Here is a 24432-nt window from a genome sequence, read left to right as displayed (position 1 = left end):
AGTAAACATGACCTCTGCACCCTCTGTTACACAGAGTCATCCCCAAACCCTGTCTTTACACCAGCTCCAAAAAGGCCTTTATTTCCCCCAAACGCTTGCCTTACTATGTTAATATATGACGTTATTTCTCTACCCACGCTACCAGTTATCTTTGAATGAACACCTCTCATTTTCTTTTTTGTCCATTTATTCATTTATTCACTTTACATCCCAATATCAGCAGCCCCCTCTCCTTCCAGTCCCCCCACCTTCATCCTCCCCTCCCCTCCTCCTCAGCTACCTGTGAGCACATTTGGGGTAAGGACTGCGTCTGATCCCACCCCTCTCTCCCCTGGTGCTTTCTTTATAACCCTGAGGGTGCTGCCTTATGACCAGTAGATGACAAACCCTTTCCTTACTACATAGACTAGATGGTGCAAGCTCTTGGGTACACGGAGTCAAACACTTGAGAATCCCTGGCTGCTTCAAGATGAATATGTAAACATCCCTGTCCTTATTTCTTAATAAAGTTGGGACCAGCCAACAACTGTAATGTTCCTAAACAGCCAGATGATTCTTAGACACCATGGAGAGAAACTTGGATTGTGACAGTTTCCCCAGTTGCAATTGGTAGTGGAGCTGCTGACGTCACTGCTGGTAGTGTTGTTTCTTCTCCTGATACAAAGACCTTTTGGATCCTTACATTGAAGCATAGGTTTGAGGGTGACTGCTCTCCAGTCACCCCTGGAGCTCTACACTTGTGTCTGTGGCCTCCCAGTCCCATTCCTCTATGTTTCTCCTCTCTCCCCCTTCCTTCTCCCTCTCTTCTTCTCCCTCTTCCTCCTCTTCCCCTCTTCTTCCCCCTCTTCTTCCTCCTCCCCTTCCTCCTTTCTTATTTATGTGCCGATCTCCTTTCTGTTGCTTTTATATGGTATAGACCAGGCTCCTGGTGGCCAGTGCTTACCTAGCTTTACATGAACAACACAGAAAGCTGCCAACAACCCGGGTTAGTGCTATGTAGCTAATGCAAGTCTCCACAAGATGAACCCTGGCAAGCCCTGCTGGGGCTTTGGGGGTGGGCCCATTGCAGGAGACAACTATTTAGATGCTGGAACCACGGCCAAGTGTATATTGTTGATGGCCCTGGAGACCGAGTGTGGGTATGGACACCACAGGGGACCCCCCCCCCAGCATAAAGGGCTGCAGAACTGCTAAGTGACTAGACATGGGTGTGTATAACCCTTGGTCTGTGGTTGCATAGCCGTAAGAATAGCTCAGCACAAAAAACTGAACTTGGAACATCAAGAGACCTGGTGAGTTTACTTCTGTGACTCTGATTGGGTGGAATGAGTAAGAACCTTGTAGGTGACGGAGTCATTGTTTAAAGTGCCAAAGGCTGATCAGGCTTGGGACTCTAGAGGGTAGTTAAGCATGTGAAGAAGGTTGGCTGAAACAGGGAGGTTTAAACTATCTTCCTACCCTGAGCATGTGTGAATTTATGAGAGCTGACACTCCGATTCCAAACCAGCTGTATCAATCCTCCTGATGATGCCAGATAATCTGCTTCCCACTTGCTACGTAGTCCACAGGCTTGTTCAAAGGAATGGTAGTTACACATCCAGAATGGGGTGAATCTAAGCCAAGACTCTCTGCACTGTGAATTAGGGGGGCAGAAGGTGCTCCAGCGATGAGCTGAGTTGAGCCCTTTTTGAGTCTGTGAGCCCAGCTACGGGGTCCTAGAAGCTTCTCCTGGGACACACCCCATGGGATCCCTTTATTCATACCCACTGCTGCTCAGAACTGAGCCTGCAACAGTGTCTGTGAGGGCGGGGATTCTGAGGCTCTCCCACGTCTGCATCCCCGGCTCTACACAGGAAAAAGAAAGGTTCCTTAGCTCCACATGCTGTGTTCTTTCCCCATGTGTCACATAAAAACAAAGCCCCCCTCGTCTCCGTCAACAGCCACATAAGGGAGCAGATGTCGGGCTCTCAGTTGGTCGGGTGCTGTAAAGTAGATTTCTCAGAGGGTGAAGTGATGTTTCTTGACATTCTCTTTTCAGCAATGAGGTGGTGAGAAGTGACCTGAAAAAGCTGCCAGCCCTTCCCACCCAAGCCCTGAAGGAACACCCCTCCCTGGCCTACTGGTAAGACCCCCATTCCAGAACCTTCCCAGGAACAAGTTTCCCCTTCCAGAAGAAGGGCACACAGGGTTTGGCTACCAGAGGCCTCCCGCCCTTCCCACTATGTCAAGCAACTTAGGTGTTCAGAACTAAGAGGTTTCAGAGTCAGAGGTAGTGGTCTATACCTATAATGCCAGGATTCTAGGAGGCTGAGGCAGGAGGATTGCAAGTTCTAGGTTAGAATGCTGTCTCTGGAATGTGGGAGGTCTGAGGGGTTAGAGAAACCGGGGCATCATTTCTTTGGCAACAACAAGAAGATGCAGGTTCCTTGTTTTCTCCCTGGTGTTTTCTACCTCCTTGATTTATAGCCTCCTTTGCCACTTTATGCCATAGCTCATGGGCAGAGCCCTGAATTGCCCAATTCCGTGTGGTGATTTAGGCATTTGTAGTTATACCTGGATGGAGCAGGGGCTCACATTCCTGAGGACGGTGTTGGAATCCTGCTGGGCACTTCTGTGCTGACCTCAGACCTCTCACAAGGACAGGAACTGTTCCCTGGTGTTTCTTCCGATGCCTTCTCAGAAAGCTGTGCAGCTGCTCCTAGCATAAGTCACAGTCATGGCAGGACGCCTGGTGGTACAGACCCACAGCCCCAGATTCTCAGAGGGCTGAGGCAGGAAGGTTGTAAATTGAAGGCCTCCCTGAGCTACAGAGTGAACTCAAAGCCAGCAACTTCATGAGCCCTTGGAAAAAAAAATTCTTTTTAGAGGTTGAGATGTAATTTGGTGGTGCAAGTTTGCCTAGTGTGTGTGAGGCCCTCTGTACAAGAAAGGAGGAGGGAAAAAGAGGAGAGGGAAGGGGAAGGAAGAAGAAATGGGAGGGGAGGGACCAGGAGAAGGGAAAGGAAGGAGGGGAGAGGACAGGAGAGAAGGGAGGAAAGAGAGGAGAGGAAAGGGGGAGAGAAGAGGAGAGGAGAAGGGAGGAAAAGGGAGGGGAGAAGACAAGAGGGGAGGGAAGGAGAGGGGAGGGGGAAGACAAAAGGCACTGAAGAAGTTTTCCATAGTAAACCACAACACAGGCCTAACCACACACTTATAAATGCATTCTAAAATTTGTGAACTCGTATCCTACCCTGTCTAGACACTTCCAGCAGTAAATAAACTAACTATTCCCTTATTTAAGTAGACTTAAGATGCCTTACAATGGGGTAGGTCAGGTCATAAGGCAGAGAGTTCTTTAGTGAGATGAAACCCATACTCAGAAAACACCTTTCTCTGAGAAGCCCCACTCCTGAAGAGCTGGACTCCAAACTGTGAGTCCCTTTCAGTACGCACCATACCTCAGCTCACCGCTGACCTGGCTTAGCCTCAGCCTTCCTTTGGTAATATAACTGTAAATAAAGACTCCAATTCAAAACCAAACTGCGTGATATCAGTGAATCGAAGGCCAGCCTGGGCTACATAGTGAAACATTGTCTCATTTAAAAAGACAGAAAGCTACAAGTTCTCACATGCACACTCGGGAATAGGAGAGCCATGATGCTGGTCCACCATCTGGAGTCAGAATCAAATTCGACCTAATTCATCCATCAGTCCTGTCTTCATTTACTGTCTAACGTTATTAAACCAACCCCCACGCCCAGTGCTGAGTTCCCCGTGCCTCCCCCTCTCTCATTCTGGCCCATTGTTACATTGTCTCCGCCAGATCGTCTCTGTTCATGTAATTATCAATATAGAAAGCCCTTCTGGCTCCGCTTTCTGCCTTTCATCAACTCGAATATCTCTACCTGAACAGTTTGCCCACAGCTGCCATCTTACCAGAACATCCCTTAGTACATGACCAGGCCAGCCCTTCCCTAAGGCCTTACCCAGACGCATGCATGTGCAGACAGAGGTCTAATGCACCACAGGGAGAGTGGAGATACAGAAGCCAGGCACCCTCAGTGTCACCTGACCCTAAAAGAAGCTGTGGCCTTTTCCTCTGTCCCCACCCTGATGCCTTGTACCTCTGCTTGTGGCTTTCTCTGATTTCTCAACCTATTTCCGTGAGTTTTTAAAAAGCAGGGACTTAGCAGGGAAGACGCCGTTTGTATAGATACAGCACGAAAGGAGAAGCTAGTACACAGAGCTTCTCCGCACTTGCCCAGCTTCCCCACTCAGCATCACAGTTGACCATGACCCCTCTTCCTCCTCCTCCATGCCACGAAGTCTCAGGTAGACCTTGTTGTTCCTGAACCAAGGACATAGATCCCCATTCTTCCTGGCTTTTCATTCCCACTGGCACTCAGAAATACAGTGACCATCCTTTGTGCCAAGACTGGCCACCGGGAGCCCTTTTGTGTGACATTCTGGTCAAGTCATGGGTTCCGTCACAGTACCAGACAGGTCCGTGAATTGTGAGGCTATAATATCTAGCTAGCCCCTCTCTCCATGTGTACAATGGGAGTGACCACACCAAGCTACTTCAGACTGTAATTAACTGAGTAAATAAGTCACGCTGTGTAACAGGAAGGCATACGAGGTTCACAAGCACACTGGGCCGTGGGGCCAGCCTCCTTTCCTCTGTGCATGGATTTCATACTATGTGATGACGTCCCTAACAAGGAGGCATCTTAACAGGTTAAGGTGAGACACCCAGGACTACAGAACACAGCAACATTAGGGCCTGCCTGGATTCTCCATCATGAGCCTGGCTATAGATGACCAGGCACTCCAATCACCTCTACAGTATATGCAATGACTGGAACTCTGTCTCTGTAGTCTGACAAGTCTAAGTTAGGGAACCCCAACACCAGCATCAGCACCACTGCCCCTCCTACCAGTCATGCATTTCTGCGCCCCCTTATCTGCGGAGTGGTAAGGTAACTAACTTCCCAACGAGACCTGGCCAGTGGGAAGGCGCCGTTCTGCCCTGGTGATACATGTTACATAATTACATCATACCCGACAGACGGCAGCTGGGGTTCAATTCCCTGTAACGTGTGAGTTTCCCGATGTGATTCTGTCCAGTCATTAAGAGGATCAGACCTATTAGGGACGCAGTCTGCAGACGGAGGAGCGCCCATCCCTTCCACAGTTTCAGGAGACAGGTGGGAACAGGTTGGAGCAGAGCCGGGACATGTTTGATGAGACTCCAGCTGGCATTGAGTGTGTCACCACATGACAGGCCCCTGTTTGGCTTAATGTGGAGGGAGAAGTGGAGAAACCGGAGGCGAGAGGAGGTCACCACGGTGGCTCACCAGATGGCTTCAGGCAGCAGGCAGCTGGACGAGGTTGGGGGCGGCAGCCCTACCTGCAGCTGTCAGGCCCCATGAGACCTTGCGGTCGGGCCAGAAGGACAGCCGCCTATCAGTGTTTGGGACTCCGTGTTGTGGATGTTTCCCAAGCCTTGCTTATATTTACAACACCATGTTGACTCTCAATCTCCCACCCCCACCCTCAGGGAGGCTCGCTCCCAGCGCTAGAAAAGAAGTAGGCTTGAGTCTCCATTGGTTGGCTTGACCACAAATTTGGAAGTTGACCTCACCAAAAAAAAAAAAAAAAAAAAAAAAAAAAAAAAAATCAAAAAATTATGCCTGTGTGTGGTTGAAGGTGTGCCGTCAATAGGTCATGGACTCACAAAATGGGGCACCCCAGAAGATAGGAAGGAAAACAGAAAGAAGCAAGAGAGGGCTCCGCCTAAATTTATAGTGGACACCCGAGATCAGCTAAGGAAGTCTCAAGAGAGCAAACCCTGTAACCCGCATGCTTCCCACCGTGGCGTGCTTACAGAAAACTAAGAGACCCCTTGCTGGTGGCTGAAGAAATGACTGATTCAGTGGGGTTCAAAGCCAGAGTTATGGAGAGGGTATGGAGGATGAAGCTTTTAGGGTTGTCGTTAGTAGGTGGGACACAAGGCCTTTGGCCAATGACTGTCCCTATTTCTTTCTGTGGGCTGGCCCTGTGACCCCTGAGGCTGTAGCGGGAGCTGCTATTGTTCCCACCTATCTGGGCACCAGTCACATCCCTAGGAAGGCTGTGCTACTACCCTAACCACAGGCTATTCTGTCAAAGCAAATTTTGGCTAGCCGTGGTCACCAAGGAGCCATCTAATCTCCGGTTAATTTTAGAAGTAAAACCTCAGAAAGATAAATGTGCTGCCGAGTCATTCTATTAGCCCGTGTGCTGTTCCCTGGGAATCATATTAACCAGACCCAAATTCCAGAACTTTCTCTCCTTCTTGGAAGCTCCAAGTCCTTGACTGCTCAGAAAAGTTTGGCCCTGAGCATTGGGTAGGAGCGATATTACCATACTGCCCCAGACCCTGTGCGGACAGGCCCTGTAAATGAGGAGTGTCAGAAAGGAGAGCTGAGTAAGTTTAACCACGTGGCCCCTGTGACTGGCACCAAGTGATTTTAACACGGTATCTTACAAAGAATGCCCCCGTGCGCCCCCAAACCTGCATGCCAGTCTTATCCAACTGACGAGCAGTCTGAGATAAAGATAACTTGAGTCCTGTGAGGAGAAGACAGGCTTTTCTACCTCCCACCGAGTCTTTTAGACTTCACATGAGCAGCATTGAGAAATGTCACTCGGCTGCTGAATTATTCTCCAAGGTTCTCGGGGGGATGGGCATCACAATGTCTTAGTGCTATGTGTGGGTGGGACGCTCACCTCTAATGCCAGAATCCTTTCCTCTGATTCTAGTGAAGACAGAGTCATTGAGTACTACAAGAAACTGAATGGCCAGACCAGGGGACAAGCGATTGTGAAGTAAGTGTCCCTTCTAAGTGCTCGCTAAGATTGTGTTTGGAAGGAAGGGAGACAGCTCAGTCAGTAAAGTGCTCACGCTGTAAGCAGAAGGACCCCTGATTCAGCTCCCCAGAACCCTCATGAAAAACCAGGCATGGCAATGTGCGTTGTATAATGGTACTAGTTAATGCCAACACCAGGAAGGCAGAGAGACAAGCGGGTCCTCACTAGATAGTCAGCCTAACTCGATCAGTGAGCTCCATGTCACTGACACCCTGTGGAGAGTGACGAAAGAAGGCATCCAACATCAGCTTACACATATGTGCACTTATGTATGCAGATACACAAACCCATGGACACATATACACATACACACAACGAACACCCAAGACTATGTTTGAGTGTTAGTAGGCCATACATCAGGTTGTTGATTTCTGCTTAGAAAGATATATAGGAAGAAGGAAGTGTATCCTAAACTCCAAGTTAGTATCCACTTCAGAACCTCAAAGCCCACAGCAAAAGAACATATATATACATACATACGTATATACATATATGTATATGTATATGTATATATATGTATGTATGTATATGTATATATATATATATGAATGATACCATTTCTGCTCACTAACCCTTCTGTGTTTTGTTTCTGTGCACTGTCTCTGCAGCTACATGAGTATCGTAGAATCTCTCCCAACCTACGGTGTCCACTATTATGCAGTGAAGGTGAGTGAACTTGTTTGCCGAAGCCTGTCCACCCTGTCCCTAAAAAGCAAGCAAACAGAAAAGCCTCATTTTTCAACCTGAAGATTTTGAGGGGAATTGGAGTTGACGGAAGTTGGCTTGGTCAGAAAGATGGCTTGCCAGGGGAAATTGAGCAACTGAGTTTTATCCCTAGGGTATTACCACTTGATGGAGTAACCCAACAATATCTTATCCCTTCCTTCCTTTCAGTCTCCGAGGAATCCTGGGAAATCAGGGCTTCGGGGCCTCTCACTAGCAAAGTTCCACCAAATACAAGGAAATAGAAACCAAACACTTGTGGGGGAATGTTGTGTCTCTCTTGAAGGTCCGATGCCAGGCAGTCTGCTTTCCAAGGAGGAGGCAGAGCCCCAGACTGTTTTCTTGAATGTGGCAATGTCCCCTGCAGTGTGACATCAGCTTCATTCTAAATTCGCCTCTCCGTTCCGTCCGCGCTTAGATCTCTTTCCCACACGATAGACAAAGATGACTGCTTTTCTCAAGCCTAAGTTACAGGGTCAAGAGCAGGGTGACCTGACACCTAGGAAGGTGAATCCCCTCAAAGCCAGCCCCTAAGTAATGTTGTGCCACTGACCCCAGAATGAAGTACAGTAAAAAAGGGGGCTCAGAATCCCTTGTGCCACATATATGTCTGTCTGTCTATCAACTCTGTCTGTCTGTCTGTCTATCTATCTATCTATCTATCTATCTATCTATCTATCTATCTATCTATCATGTATTTATCCACCCACCTATCCATCTACCTCTTTCTTTCTCTCTCTCTCTCTCTCTCTCTCTCTCTCTCTCTCTCTCTCTCTAATATATATATATATGCAAAAGGCTCTAAGAGTAATCCTCAGTACTTCAAATAAATTAATTAATTTTAAAAATAACTAATTTTAAATGGAATAGGGTAGCTCAGCGATAGAGTTCGTATTTGATCTGTGGGAAGCCACAGATTCAATCCTCCCTGACACACAAAAAGATTGTTTAAAAAAAAAATGACGGGGTTGGGGATTTAGCTCAGCGGTAGAGCGCTTGCCTAGGAAGCGCAAGGCCCTGGGTTCGGTCCCCAGCTCCGGAAAAAAAAAGAACCCAAAAAAAAAAAAAAATGACACATTCCTGGAACTTCAAATAATCTTTTGTTTTCAAGTTTTATTTCCTTTTTCTTTAATCTTCATGATTTCCTCTTGAAGAGGTAGAGATGGAGGCTTCGTTGGTAAAGTGCTGGCTAATCCTAAGGACCTGAGTTCAGGTCCGCAGCACCCAAGTCAAATGTCCAGTGCTGGTGAGGCAGAAACGGGGGGGGGGGGGTAGGGCTCTCAAAGCAGCCAGTGCTAGCCGCCAGTGTCAGCCTGTGGTCTCCACATGTAAGTCCCTGCATGTACGTATACGCCTGTATGCACACAAAAGGTCCACGTGCTTATACCAAAGAAGAAAATAAATAAATTAGGGATGCAGGTGTCCTAGCTGTGATGCTGCTTAGAAATGGAACCAACTGGCACGCTCAGGTTTGGTCCCTGTCCTCCTCACGTAACTGAGCCAGCATTCACACCTATTAAGATATAAAGTAGAGGTAGGTCCCTTCTACTCCAGAGACACTGCCTTTTCCCTTGCCATCAGCTGAGCCAGGAAATCCCTTCTTGTTCTACGTTTGCCTTCTCCAGCCCCGTGTTGACCTATATTCCTTTTGACATCCTAGGACAAGCAGGGGATACCGTGGTGGCTGGGACTGAGCTACAAAGGAATTTTCCAGTATGACTACCATGATAAAGTGAAGCCAAGGAAGGTAAGGGCCCCTTCTCTGTGGGTCCAAGGGTTCTCTTTTGAGAGAGAAAGGGGGTAGATATGAGTTAACATTGCGCAGCCTAAGGGCTCACCATGCAAGTGTGCGTATATATATAAATTACTCCACTGTAATCCTATCCAAGTTTCCTGGGTAAATATTTTTCTCTGCCTGTCTCTAAGGAAACCTAAGGTGTTATAATTATCTAAGGTATGGTGTTTGGCTCCGTTCTCCAAGAGCAGATGGGTGAACAGGCTCTGGGGGCCTATTGGGTATGTTCCTTTTCTTGGGAGGTTACGTGTTTAGGCAAAATAAAGGAATCTCTCTTGAATCCTGAGGGCAATCTGAGTTCTCCCTGGTGGTTTTTGGAATAAGGTCGTAGGTCATAAGAGCTCAAGGTCATAGGTCAAGGAGATATGAAAAAAATAGAGTAAGAAAAGGTTTTGAAAACTTGACAACTACCTTTCTGGCATCATACAAGTAAACAGAGACTAGGATCATCTGCCCCAGAGAAAGGGAAGTCAGGTCACTGGGAATGGAGACATGTTTGAATTTTGTCTTCGTTGACACACTTTCCCCAGACCAGAGCAAACAGAAAGTGTACAGTGGAAAAGTGCTTTGGGAGTGAGAATGCACCATTGGTCCACTGTAAGGCTCCCAGACTGCTACCCGAGCTTCAGTATCTGTGACTAGGACAGAAACACATCAGGGCTGGTCGGACTCTATGAAGTTAGCGTCTGTCCTTGGTCGCTTTCTTCATTAAATTGGTAGTGGGACACCCAAGGGACGGTAGCGAGCAGGCACTTAGGTATTCAGTTGGAGCTTGAGTATCAAGGAGTCCCAAAGTAGACCTCAGTCTTGCTGTCAGCTCTATCGGTGGCTCTCGGTACTGAGACTTCTGTTCGCTGTAGCCCGGTGTAGGTGTTTTTTTTTTTTTTTTTTTTTTTCTTACTTTCTCTTAAATGTAATTCTAACGAAAGAAATACGATAGCACTCGATATAGGTAAAACACCAGAGGGCTCAATAAATCATTATTAGCAAGACCCGATTTGGTTTCTTAAACAAAACAAAACAAAACAAAACAAAAGTTATCAACAGAGCAACATTGGAGAGGGAAAGACAGAGAGCCGAATCCCAGAAAAGTCGCCGGCATTCACAGAAGTCCTTGGGATATCAGTCCGATGCTGATCGTGTGGGCTCAGGTACAATTTGGGGGTCCTTGGGAAATAAATGCTGAATATGAAGTTAGGAACCATTCTTTCAACCCCCCCTCAGGTCAAGTGATACCTCTTCTTCATCAGCTTTGGGGTGACCCATGTGTCTAAAATGTTAATTGGACTCAAGGGCCAAACTGAAGAGTGAACCAGGAGCCATAGTTGTGAAATCCTGCCTGTGGGGAGACAGGGGAAGAGTCCTTTTCTTTTTACTCGACATCATTAGCATCACAAAAATAGGAGAGGCTCTGAGCAGCTTGGAGCATCAGAGCTCAAGCTAAAGGTGTACACACCTGCCCAGCACAGCACACAGCACGTTTGCATATAATGTGATCCAAGTCCCTCCTTGGTGCCTCCAGACCACCATGTGTCAGGAACTCTCTGGGTCCACCCAGTCTCTGTGACCCTCCACTGTGCACGTAGGAAGCATTGCAAGGATATCCGAGGGTGTCTGGAGATAGCCATGGTCTGTGCTTCCTGAGCTCAGGCTGGGGGGGGAGGGGGGGGTCAGGCTGTGGCTGCGTCCCTAGGGGTGAGAGCTGGAATGTTCCCAAGCACAGGATGGTGAGTGAGCTCCACGAGGGATGGCCTCCAGGCGGTAGCACGCCCTTCTGGCACTGGGACCCAGTTCATCTCCAACACCTAAAGCCTCCAGGGATGCCAAGGAGATGATCAGTGCCAAGATCTAAGTACCTGGGGTCATCTGGGGCAAGAACTGCCTGTCCTGCCCAGGCAACTCTTCCCAGCCAGCAGCAAGCAGAAGCCCTCGCTGACACTCTGACCCACTTACAGCAGCTGTCACACGGCGCCATAGTACTGAATGCCAAACTTCAGGTTGAGACAATGGCAATGCTGGGCACTCCCTTTCTTTGAAGGGCTGAGGGCTCTCCTGTACTGTGCTACCTCTGAGCATCCACACAGGTTTTCCCACAAGGCTCGTCAGAAATGTCTCTCCAAGTCCCAGAGAGTCCAGAGAGAATGGCCATCTCAAATCAGACAGGACGGTAGCTCTCGTTCTCCGGGTGAGATGTGGTTCACCATTCTGGTTTCAGTAGCCACCCTACGTCAGAGTCCCACTCTGAGCAGCTTTGGAACGGTGAAATGCAAAGTGAGGGGGCTGCCAGGCCTGGGTAGAAGAAAAAGTTATGCTTCCTGCTATTCACAACCGGTAATGCACTGCCTGGATCGCTCCAACAAGCAGAATCTTCTCTTCCTAAGTACAGCTCTGAACTTTATTTCAAAAAGTGTCTGAAAAGTCAGGTGTTGTGGCACAGGCCTATGACCCCAATATTCTCATCCTGGGCCACATATCAAGATCCTGTCTCAAAACAACAACAACAACAAAAACAAAAAAAAAAAACTCAAACAATGAGCAAACAAAAAACAAAAACATAAACAAGCAAGCAAAAAACCAAAACACAGCAAACAAAATTTCAATTTAAAGCAAAACAAAAACAGATTTCTTTTCTAGCTTCCACTACCCCCACCCCCATGCACACACCCCAGCATGTTTTGTCAGAAACAAAAAGACACATAGGGACTTTTTTTTGTCTTTTGAGCGTGTTCAGAAAAAATTAGAAGTTCCAAATGAAAAGAAGTCAGCGCAGGAACCTGGTGGCAGGAACTGAAGCAGAAGCCGTGGGTGAAAGCTGCTTACTCAGCGTTCCTTCTTCTACAGCCCAGGACCACCTGCCCAGGAGTGGAACAGCCCACGGGAAGCTGGGCCCTTCCTTAGTCCTCACTAATCAAGAAGACTTCCTACAATCTTGCCGATGGGCAATTTGATAGAGGTGCTTTCTCATTTGAAGTTTCATCATCTTCCCAGATGGCCCTAGCTTGTGTTAAGGTGACAAAAGTCACCCAGCACAGATGCCAGGCACCAAAGATTCGACCCCCAAATGCCCTAAAATAGCAGCAAGCGGGATTTAATAACCAAGTGAAATCTGCTACAGGAGTTCATCCTCCACAGACGCTCCTTGCTTGTTTGCACAGGTCTTATAGATGAGACAGAACTTTGAAAAGATGCTGAGAATACATTGTAACATGTCGTGTGAGCTTGCAGATGCCCTCCAAGCACTCTCAGGAAACAGCCTTCACCCAGCGACTTTTCCCTTGTACCCTCCACCTGCTTGTAGACTTCAGCTCCTGTCAATCATCACATACCACAGCCATACGGAAACATCCCTCAGCTATTATCACTCTTGCTGATGGGCAGTCATCCTGGCAACCTTTATGCATAACGTAGAATCGGAGGAGGGAATGACACACTCACATACACATGTATACACATCTGTCTTGGTTTAGCATTGAAAATGAATGAGAGGACTATGGTGGCCAAAGAAGAAACATCCTGCCTCTCCGTAGGTTATGGCCTCCGGCCCCATCCCAAGTGCTAACCACCTTTAACATCTGTGTAGAAATAAATCACTGCCTAGGTTGCTCTTGACCTCGGGATTAATGAAATGGTGCCCGGTAGATGTTTGGCCCTTGGGGATCTATCTCAATCTACCTCTTAGTTTGTATTTGTGGTCAACTACTGAGACTTTCACACACGTCAAAACCTAAAAACCACCCAGCAGCAGCGACTGGCTGTCTCGGCACTCCTCTAGTAATGCTAGTCCTAAAAGCAAGAGTATTTTTTTTTCTTTCTTTTCTGAAACGTGTGAATGAAAAAGTAAATCTCAAATATTTGAGTGGTCCTTATTGATTCAGCTGACAGGATCAAGGTCTTGGGGAGGTGTCATAAATAGGTCTGCCTCACAAGGAGCTATAAAGAAGAGGTTCCCACATTCCTTAGATCAAAGCCTGAGGGAGTAACAGCTGCTCTAATCTCCGTGACCATCAGCCCCCTCTGAGCAGGCCCAGTCGCAGAGGTGTGGGTTAGTTGTGGCTAACGCTCGACTCTGTTACCAGCGTCAGGATTTGTGTGAAATCCTTCTGTTTTGAAACTGCCAGACCTGTGCACAGACTGACCCTCTGGTTGTCTGAAGCTGAGATATGAAGAAAACAGAAAATGCTAACTCGGTGGGGCTTTGAGATAGCCCAGTATGAAAGAAGAGACTCACAAACACCTCCCTACAGAGGTAGCGTTCATTAGCCATAAGCCAGCACTTGAGCAATTCTATTCCTCGAGGGTGTGTACTGAATGGAAGCTTTTCTGTGGGAAGGACTGTCCAGTCAGGCCTTGTTACGTCGTCAGTAGGCAGTGTTTACTTATTTATTTGATGTGCACTTAGGGGGGCTTTTATGTAAGCTTAGATGCACAATTAGGAACACTCCTGGGTCCCTTCCGAGGCATTAGGAGAAGGAATCAAAGTGATTGGGCAGCCTCTGAGCAGCCAGTGTGGCTTCCCGAGTCCTGAGAGTATTTCAAAGACAGGGAAGCTGGCTCCGGTATTTGATGGATTCTTGTCACACCCCCACCCCCAAGATGAGTAAAGTTTTTTTTAAAAAATTCTATTAGATGATGAGACAGGAAGGGAAAATAATATTTACAGGAAATATTCCATTAGCTGTGAGCCGACTGCCGGCAGTATGACTCAGTCACTCAGATAAGGATGCTGCTCCTTGCTGACTTGGTCCAGCTTCTGTCTGGGCACCTTTGACTCATTTGCTGGCTGCAGAGGCCTCTGACTTTGCCTGGCCCTGGCTGGGTGCCTTGCCTCCTCCAGCCCACTTGCTTGTTCTCCCTGGAAACCACATCACCCTCCGTACAGAGCAGGGGAAGCTCTGGTTAATGTGTTTAGCATTCTCCGAATTTTGCAGCCTTTGCTCCTTCATGGTCCAGGATCAAAGAGCCTCCTCTTAGATCGGAATGCTAGATGAGTGGGCCTGCAAAGGTTCAGTGCCTGTGGGGGGACAGGTCCTTGCAATGGATCAGCAAGGATAGCTAGTCTTAAAGCCGGGGAGACAGACTAGGGGGACGGACATACGTTACCAGAAAGACTCCAGGAACCCCAGCATTTGGGAAGATGAAACGTGGAGTTTCAGGCCAGCTTGGGCTACAGAGCAAGACCCTGCCCCAAACAAGGGCTGTAATGTATGTAGTTCAGCAGTTGTGCACTTGTCTGGCAAGCCACCCCCCCATCGGCCCTCCCCACACACAAGTTCTTTTTAAATCAGTAACCTTCATGTCCACTCAGGGCCAAGGTGAATGATGAGAATTTGTTCACCACTGGTGTGGGGGTGGGGAGCTGTGACACATTGCCTCTCGGCATCTCTCTTGGTGATGATGAGGTGGCTGAAAGGCACAGAGAGGATGGATATAACCTAGTTTTCTCCGCCTTGAGTAAGCTTACTTCTCCAAGACTCTCCCATTGTCAAGATGAGGGTGCTCCTGCCCTTGGCATAGCAAATATCATTATAGGGTCTTTTATACTGAACATGAGAGACAGAAGGAAAGCAGAAACAGTGCCCCTTTGTTGAGAGGCCATTTCTTCCTTGGTTATTGAGTCTGGGAATCCAGGGTCCCTCTGTTCCCACAGGTTACAGGGAGACCGTTCTAAGCATGCCCAGGGCACCAGCTCAATCATGCTCTTTTCTGGGAAGCTCGAGTTCCTATCAGCCTGTCACCTTTGAGGAAATTCTCATTTATCTTTCAGCAGGGAAAATTCAACATTGTCTCACACAGGCGGATAGGTCAGTTTCATGTGTTTGTTTTGAGGTAACAGCTCACTAGAGAACCAAGGCTGGATTAGAACTTACTGTGTAGGCCAGGCTAGCCTCAAACTCTAAATCATCCAGGCTCACCCTCCCACGTGGCTGTGACTACAAGCTTGTGCTACTATACCTGGCTCCAGATATGTGTGTGTGTGAGAGTGTGTGAGCATATTTGTGTGTGTTTGCGTATGCACGAGCACGTGCACGCACGTGTGTCAGAGGACAACCTCCAGTGTCATTCCTCGGACACTTAACCTTCCCCTTTTGAGACAAAGTCCCTCACTGCCCTAGAGTTCCCTATGGAAGCTAAACTGGCCATCCAGCAAGCCTGCCTGCTTTGCTTCCACAGTGCTGAAATGAAAACATACTACACTACTACACCATGCTTTCCTTTCCCCCATATGGGTTCTGGGGATCAAATTCAGGTCCTCATACATGCAAGGAAAGCACATTAGCAACTGATCTATCTCCCTAGACCGAGAACACCAATTTCTAGATAGATAACCCCATGTCTGTCTTTAACTGTTTTCCACATGAACCAGTGCCCAAGCCACATCTGATTAGACAGTCAGTCCCTATCTGGTGTGTCTGTTGTGGCATGTGGCCTCCCTGGGTCCATACACTTCCTGTCCCAAAGCCTAGTCTCCTAGACATCTTGTCCTCCCTGGCCCTACAGTTCATGTAGCAACACTGAGAAAGATCATATAAATAGCCACATTGATGGTGTGGACAGAAGGGGTCAAACAGGACATCGGGTATTTATAACACTCGAATAAACACCCAGCCAGACAACAGAGCGGTGTCCTCGACACGGACAAGTTCCTGAAGAACTCTGCAGACAGATTCCCCACTACCCTGGAAGCCCCGTTGACCCTGGATGCAATTGGAAGGAAGCAAATCAAAACCAAATGCTATAGTTGGAGCCCAGATCGCTGCAGGGGAGTACACAGTAGTCCCACCCGTGCCAGAAGAACCACAAACCAGTGGCGGTCACTTCTGAACTGACTTTGTTTTTCTGGCTACCGAAACCGGTGACTTCTCATGGACTAAGAAGAAAATCTAACCCATTAGGACACAGCTCTTTTATCTCACCCCGTTTCTTTATGTGTCTCTCCTCACCCCCTTGATAAAGCCACAGGCGGTCTCTTGGCTCCTCTGGTAATTCCCACATAAGCAAAGTCACATAGCCACTTTAAGCAGCTAAACCAGCTTCTATTGAGACAGCAATGGTCTGGGGAGATGCTTCAGGGGTTAAGGGCGCTTGCTGCTCTTGCCCAGTATTGAAGTTCAGTTCCCAGAACCTGTGTCAGGGTGGCTCACAAACCACATGTAACTTTAGCACCAGGAGGGAGATCTGACACCCTCTGCTGGCTCCCCCACGTACCCACACGGATGTGTGCATACACAGACACGCACGCAAACCAAAGTGAAACAGAGATTATTCTAAAAAAAAGAAATTATCGTGTTCAGCCCCAAAAGATTCCATGTTGGTCAGCTTTTGGGTGCTGTCACAAAATACAGAGATGATTATCAACTTACAAAGATGAAGGGCTTTATACAATCCTTTAACAAACACTGGGCTCATAGCTTTAGACGTTCTAGACCATGATCAATTGGCATTTTCTCTTTTTTTTTCTTAAGATTTATTTATCTTATATATGTGAGTACACTGTTGCTGTCTTCAGACACACCAGAGGAGGGCATCAGATCCCATTACAGATGCTTGTGAGCCACCATGCGGTTGGTGGGAATTGAACTCAGGACCTCTGGAAGAGCAATCAGTGCTCTTAACCGCTGTGCCATCTCTCCAGCCACCACCCCCCGCCCCCAGCACATTTGCTTTGAGGCCTGTTGCAAGATGTAAACCACAGCTGAAAGTGCATGGCAAAGCGAAACCACTAACCTCATCAACGAGAAACAAAGGAGAGGGAAAGAAGGGGCCAGAGTCCCAGAGTCCTCTTCAGGGGCTTCCCCCAGTGACCTAATGTGTTCCCTTCCTAAGGGTCTTAAGCCAGCTTCCCAGTGGCATCACCCTGGTGACCAAGCCTTTAACACATGGGCCATTGGAGGAACATTCAATATCCAAAATATAAAGGGGGTGAGATGGTTTAATAGATAAAGGTACTCCCAACCAATTCCCAAGACTCACACAGTACACAAAAGGCACCAACTCTTGAAAATTCTCCTTTGACTTTTACTCGAATGCTGCGGCATATACACCTCTCTCTCTCTCTCTCTCTCTCTCTCTCTCTCTCTCTCTCTCACACACACACACACACGCATAAATAGAAAATAAATAAATACATTGAAAATTTAAAACATACAGATCCAACGTATAGTGGCTCCTTCAGTCTCAGCATGCAGTCTCTTCCCTGTCTACTGAATTCTGCCTCTCCCCTATGGCACCAGATTTCTGAGGGTGCCCTCCAAGCTGTCCCTCCAGGCGATTGTCATAAGCCCTAACCCTCTAGGTTTGTGTGGGCAGATGGGCTTTTCCACCTGCTGTCTGTGGGAAGCAGAGTGCTCACAGCTTGTCTCTCCCCAAGACCCACCCTGTAACGATGTCCTCAGTTTCCTCCTTCCTGAACATGGTACACTGCACACTGAGTAAAGAACTTGAGGATCACCTACCCATAAGGCTTCATGTGCATATGGAGGCTGGAGAAAACCATTGGCCACCCCCTTGGAGATAGATTCTCTTATTGGCCCAAAGCTCACCAGTTAGGTAAGTCTAGCTAACCAGTAAACCCCAGACATCCCCCTGCCTCTATCTCCCCAGACCTAAGATTTCAAGTGTGCACTACCACGCCTGGCATTTTGTGTGGGTGCTGGGGATTGAACTCAGGTCCTGATGTTTTTAAGACAAGCACTGCATTGACCGGGCCGCCATTCTAGCCAGTAAGGGTTCCAAAATTCTTTTTTTTTTTTTAAGATTTTATTTATTGTATATGAGTACACTGTAGCTGCCTTCAGACACACCAGAAGAGGGCATCAGATCCCATTACAGATGGTTGTGAGCCACCATGTGGTTGCTGGGATTTGAACTCAGGACCTCAGGAAGAGCAGTCGGTGCTCTTAACCACTGAGCCATCTCTCCAGCCCGGTTTCCAAAATTCTAACAGTTCATAGAACACAGGTGAGTGGTACAGCTTTCACTGCACAGCTCAGGAGGGTTGCGTGTGTTCGGCCGTGTGGTGCAACCCATCTTCAGAACGCTTTCTATAACACAGATCAGGAACGTTAACTGCAGTAGCAGTGCCCCGTTCCCCACCCCCCAACCCCAGCCCCGCAGCCTCTGGCAGTCATCTTTCTGCTTCCCGAATCTATGAGTTTGACTCACTAGATGGTTGCCAACGTTTGTCTTCGAGGAAGCATGCAATCCCAGAACACATTTCAGAATGAGAAGGGTCTCTGAATAGGTAATAATTAGGCTGCCGCATCAGAACCAGGGTCCATGTCGCCCTGTTGAGCCTGCTTGCTGACCTTTCTACCCAGCACTTGGCCCCTGCTTGTGGCCTCTCCTACCTGGTGGTCAAATCTCAAGGCCCATATGTAGGACTGCTCATCTTGAAGTCGCACTCAAGACCTCTCTGTTTTACCTTATCCTTGGTTCTAACATCCAGTGGCCAGGGGCACTGCAGACCAAAACCTACGATAAGTGAAACTGATACTGAACAGCCTGATTATCTTCTCAAGCACATCCAACAGGTGTTTCTGGTGCCTAAACTTTTCAAGCAATCCCTTCGATCCATCTGGAAGTTGTATAATGGCATTTTATTAGTCTATATGTCCCTGTGCCTGCTGGCGTGTACCCAGGCTGGTTGTCACGGCTTTTTCTATTCCGGCCGTTTAATGAGAGGGCCAAGCACCAGGAGGGCCCCGGACTCGGAGCTCCATAGGTCTTGAGTTTGGATGGAAACCAAACACCAACCCCACCTTAGACATCAGCCAGAGGAGTCACAGCCGAGCAAGTTTCCTGTGCACCTGTGTGTACCTAATCACATAATTGAGTTTATGGTTGACATTTGGAAACTCATTAAAAAAGAAACCTGGTCACTGGCCAGGTCTCTCACCAGCAGAGTGAAAGGTCTGAGATGCAGAGAGTCGCAAAGCACCGGTGGTTGCTCAAGGGCTGGGGAAGGTGAGTTTGTCTCCCATAAATTCCCACCAGTAAATGAGAGAAGGGGCTTCCCACAACAACCAGGGAAGGTGCTTATGGGAAAGAGGTCCTGCCGAGAATAAAGGGGCCTCTCTTTTATACTTGAGCTGCTGGCTGGTTTTATGCAATTAACTTTACCGCGGTGTATTTTTCCAGTACAGTGCATTTAGACCTTGGGCTTTCTCCATGCTAGCTAGGCACATAGGCTAGCGTGAGCCGACGAGCTACATTACTAGCACACATTCATTCATTCTTTCTCCTTCCCTCTTGCCCTCCTCCCCAATGTGGGTGCTGGGGGTCTGAACTTGGGTCCTCCTACTCTCTCAGCTCGCACTTCATTATCTCAAACGAATCAACTCCCTAAACCAGTAGTTTGTCCCTTTTTACCGCAGAATAATACTCTTTGGCTGCTACTTCAGTCCCTTCTGCAGTGGTACACCACACACACACACACACACACACACACACACACACACACACACACTCTCTCTCTCTCTCTCTCTCTCTCTCTCTCTCTCTCACGCATACAGTTGTTAATATCTGCTCAGTCCCTCACAGAGCCTATAGCTGACCACTTTTGCAATGATGCCAACCTTTCCCCAGCCCTGCCTGCTTGTTTTACATTTGCCCCTGGGCCTGTTGTCCTTGGACTGACTGCCCTGTAAGTTGTGAACCAATTTCTTCGTTGTTTACCTCTTACCTCAAGAAAACGTACTTCTATCGCTGCCTCATGCGGTGTCTGATGGACAGCCAAGGCGAAACAGAATAAAGCTACCGAACACCAGGCTTGAGGGCACACATTATAATACCGGAACATAGGAGGCTGATGCAGGAGGATTGCTGTGAGTTTAAAGCCAACTTGAACTACATAGCACTGGTTCACTCAGTGTTGCATTACAAGATCCTGTCTGGGAAAAAAAGAGAGAGAGAGAAATGCACTTGGAGTAAAGTATCCAGCAGTGCGTTGCAATCCAGTGCTGATTTTGAAGAGATCCTAACATAGATGTGTACAGTAGCCTACAGGTCTTAATTATAAATTGGATAACTCTCAGGGAAGGGTCTCTCAGGCACTCAGTCCACTGAAACACTGAGACATTCGCAAGGGAGGAGGGAGAAGAGAGCCCACAACCTTTTATTGTTTATATCTGTAGGTAAAAAGAAAGAGGGAAGGGCGGGAAGGGGGCATCTTAAAATGGCTTCCTTTTCACTTGGCTTTATTTCTTGTCTGTTGGACCAAAGAAATTGAGAGCTAGTAGCAGTTAGCTGTCAAGACTGCACTCCTGGGATCCTTCAGAACACAGACACTTCTCTGTCTCTTTCACAGAAGCGGGAAGTGTTAGATTGGGAAATCCTGGCGTTGAGCCCTGGTAGCCATCTTCAGAGATCGTAGCAGCTTCCTTTTGATGAACTAGGAACTGCTGGAAAGATTTTTCTTAATCAGCATGGTTCACAGGAAGGGGAAACCCAGGTGCTCTGACCTTCCCAAAAACTGTTAAACCTGTTCAACACCCACCCACCCACCCCCCCCCCCCCCCCGGCACAGCCAGAACCCAGTTGCTACAATTCCACCCACCATCAACAGATCCTGCTAACCAGCTGGGAATCAACTGCTGGGATCCACCCTGCCCAGATGGTACTGAGAAGGAAACTTGAGCAGGCAGAGGCAGTTTCTACACAAGACGAGCTGTTCGGTCCAAGCGGGACTAGAACTCCAGATTTCTGGGATGGTGGACTGTCATTATGTATGTTCTTGGCCCAGGGAGTGGCACTATTAGAAGGTGTGGCCCTGTGGTGTGGTCTTAAGACCCTCATGCTAGCTGCCTGGAAGTCAGTCTTTCACTAGCAGCCTTCAGATGAAGGTGCAGAACTCTCAGCTCCTCCTGCACCAACCATGACTGTCTAGATGGTTCCCTGTTCCTACCTTGATAAGGGACTGAACCTCTGAACCTGTAAGCCAGCCTCAATTAAAGGTTGTCTTTTATAAGACTTGCCTTGGTCATGGTGTCTGTTCACAGCAGTAAAACCCTAACTAAGACATAGACACCCCTAGTCCTTTGTGGAATCACACTGAGTATAAATACTGTCCAGCTGTCCAGGGATCTGTGAGTTCTCGACCCATTCTTCCCTCTTGGTCTGCCTGACGCTTTCCCATGTCCATGTAGAGTTAAGGGAGGGTGACCACGTGTATACATACCTGTGCATAGGGTACATGTGTACATGGAGGTTGGAGTCTACAGGTCAAGCTTAAATGTTGTTCCTCGGATGCCTTCCATCTTGTCTTTTGGAAACATTGGGCTGGGGCTTACACGTTCAACGAGGCTGGCTGACTAGCACACCCCAGAGCCTTCCCTCTTGTATGTTCATGCCACCATGCATAGGTTCTGAGGCTCAAACTCCGGTCCCCATCCTTTCACACCGAATGCTTTCCTGATCGCGTTACCTTCCTAACCCTCTAACGAAGCACCCATCTCAATCGGTGTTCCTCACTTTGTGGAAGTAGCCGGATTGCACGCTGCCGTCACGTGCCATCTGCACGACCTTGCACGTCTCTCAGCTGGGTTTCTCATAACTCGTTTCCCAACACCCTTTCTCCACTCACACGCTCAGTCGGTCCACAGTTACTGAGTAGCAGGTGACTGACTTGCCTCAAGGGGTGTGCATTCCCGAAGCTTGAGTGTGGTGGAGACGTCTGAGGAAAAGGTCAGCTGCAGCACGGGCTGCTGATGAGATGGCAGAGGGGTGGGTAGAGATATCCCAGAGAACTACCCCAGGCCGTGACTGGAAAGCCTGGAGTGCCCAGAGCAGCCATGACGAGGGGGATGTAGCTCAGGGTAGGGTGCTGAGCATGCCCTCTTGTTTTCCTCTGCTCTCCCCAGCCCCTCCTCATGTAACTTCAGGAGATCTTCCAACTGGCCTGACCACTTCAGAACTCCTCCTGGGGGAGGGGGAGGAGCAATGGGATACCAGAGCTCGAACCTTAGAACCTGTCATTCTGGAACAAGGGGAATATGGGAGTTGAAGTCTTCACTCCTAGAACTCATCTTTCTGGAGAAGGCATCGTTTCTGCAGGGGAGATCCATAAAGGAGTTGAAACCAGGACCTCAGCTCCACCCAGGTCTTTGCATGCCTCAGAAAAGCTGGTTGGGCAGATCTTGTAGCAAAAACCTCAGGCCAAGCTACTTACTTCCTGCCAGTGACAGGTATGGAGCCTGCAAGACACTAAGGGCTCACCCTCTAGCTGGCTTGAAGGAAAGCCGAAGACCTGCTGCCCTGCTACCAGCACACCAGCCTTGAAGCAGATCCCCTGGCCAAGGGGAAAGGTCCAGGTCTTCCCCCTGAATTCTCAGCAGCGGGTAAGGACTCTTCCTCCCATTCCCACCTAAACCAGGTCGGGAGGAGCCAGGGATTGACTCGGTTGGTAGCATTCTCACTAACACTGCATAAAACTGGGCAGAGTGGTGCACAGTGTAATCTCAGCCCTTGAAAGGATTAGTCGTCAAGCCCATCCCGGGCTACAAGTTTCAAGACAATAAAATAAAGTCATGTTCGGTGTGGTGGCGCACACCTTTCCCTGAGTTCAAGGCCAGCCTGATCTAGAGAGTGAGTTCCAGGGCAACCAGGATAAACCAACAAACAAAATCAGCTCAGCTCAACCAGTTTAGGAAGGACCTGTCCCTTCCCCCCCCCCATGCCACCCACCCCCCCAATCCCCCTCCCCTCGACACCACCACCATCAAGAAGAGCAGTTCTTAAAGCACTGGGGTGTGAATGAACAAACAAGTCACTGTTAACTCATAGCCCTTAAAGGGTCCTCGCTCCCTTGCTGTCTTTCTTCTCAGTCCATATAGGTGACTGGGTGGATCACTTTAAAACTGAACATAGTCGTAGTTCCCAGTGAGTAGCTAGACTCCCTTGCAGAATCTGTTGTCATCATCTTCTGCCTCCCATCTAAGTTTTCCCCAGGGTCACATGTCCTCCACAAAAGGGATGGGGATATTGAAACGATGCCACAGCCTTGGACAGAGAGCCCAGGTGCCAGAGAACTGACAGGCTCACCTCAAAAACAAATAGAAACATACAACTTTTTCCACACCAACCCTGTTCTCCAAAGGACTCAAACACTACATGAAATAAACACTTTAGTTCATCAAATGTCTTCAACAAAGCAAGTAAAAAGGCCCCTTACGATTTTCTCAGGACATGGACCAACTATTCCAGTTTCAGCTTAGTCATCCCTGGTCTTTTCTCATCCAGGATCAGTTACTCTTCCCTTTGTTATAAAGGCAACTTGAAGAAGGAAGGCTTTACTTTGCCTCACAGTTTAAGCCTGGCAGCAGGAGCTCAAGCTAACTGGTTACATTGTGTCTAATTCTCAGGAAAGTCCCGGAGAGGAACAGTACTCAGGGGACTCCAGCTGGAGGAACTGTGGCGGGCACATTTAGGGTGGGCAAACTTGGTTAATTAACTCCCCTAGAGACATGCCAAGAGCTGTCTCCTAGATGACTCTAAATCCCACCAGGTTCACAATAGTGATTGACCGTCCTTCCTACTGAAGGAAGTCTTTTTAAAGGAGGAACTGGTGTGCCGAGAGGTTAGGCCACTAAGTACTGGGGCATAGTGCTCAAATCGAGGAAATCCAGTTAAACTAGATGTTATAAAACCCCAGGCACTGACCCCATTCAACACTTATTCCCCTGATTCCCAGAGGCACACTGTGGGAATAGAGGGTGGGGGTGGGGTGTGTGTGTGTGATTATATCTAGAAGAGAAAGGAAAACACGAGTGCAGTGCCTCCTGAAGGTATTCATCCTTGCCAAAGCTTCGTGATAAACTCTTTCTGCAAGAAAAGGCTGATGTGGAGAGGAAAAAAATTATCTAAAGACAGATCCTCAGGGAAAGAAGACAAAAGGAAATCAAATGTAGTGGGAGGAATCAAGTGACCTGTTTCTCTCTGGGCTCTGTTGATTCACTGGCCTCTTTCTCTCTCTTCTTAATGATTCTTAAGCCAAATGAAACTAAAAGGTTTTTGATGGGTTAAAAAGA

General features: G+C 48.1%; 1 protein-coding gene and 1 long non-coding RNA gene across 11 annotated transcripts in view; one reads left to right on the top strand and one right to left on the bottom strand.

The window, feature by feature from the left end:
* Frmd4a (FERM domain containing 4A) overlaps positions 1-24432 on the top strand; it is a 590863-nt gene that overhangs the window by 504318 nt on the left and 62113 nt on the right. For all 10 annotated transcript variants that reach the window (XM_039095788.2, XM_063276496.1, XM_039095786.2 and 7 more), the window contains 4 exons: positions 2039-2122; positions 6784-6849; positions 7500-7557; positions 9275-9361. In XM_039095788.2, the coding sequence (XP_038951716.1) occupies positions 2039-2122; positions 6784-6849; positions 7500-7557; positions 9275-9361 (295 nt within the window). The remainder of the gene's footprint in view (positions 1-2038; positions 2123-6783; positions 6850-7499; positions 7558-9274; positions 9362-24432) is intronic.
* LOC134482746 (uncharacterized) lies at positions 10423-23066 on the bottom strand. Its single transcript, XR_010059263.1, has 2 exons — positions 21585-23066; positions 10423-20808 (listed from the first exon to the last, which is right to left on the bottom strand). It is a non-coding gene; the product is annotated as an uncharacterized LOC134482746 (long non-coding RNA).

This window comes from Rattus norvegicus, chromosome 17 (genome assembly GCF_036323735.1).
Source record: "Rattus norvegicus strain BN/NHsdMcwi chromosome 17, GRCr8, whole genome shotgun sequence".
Lineage (NCBI taxonomy): Eukaryota > Metazoa > Chordata > Mammalia > Rodentia > Muridae > Rattus > Rattus norvegicus.
The sequence above is the reverse complement of the archived record's forward strand: the minus strand, read 5'-3'. Positions and strand labels throughout refer to the sequence as shown.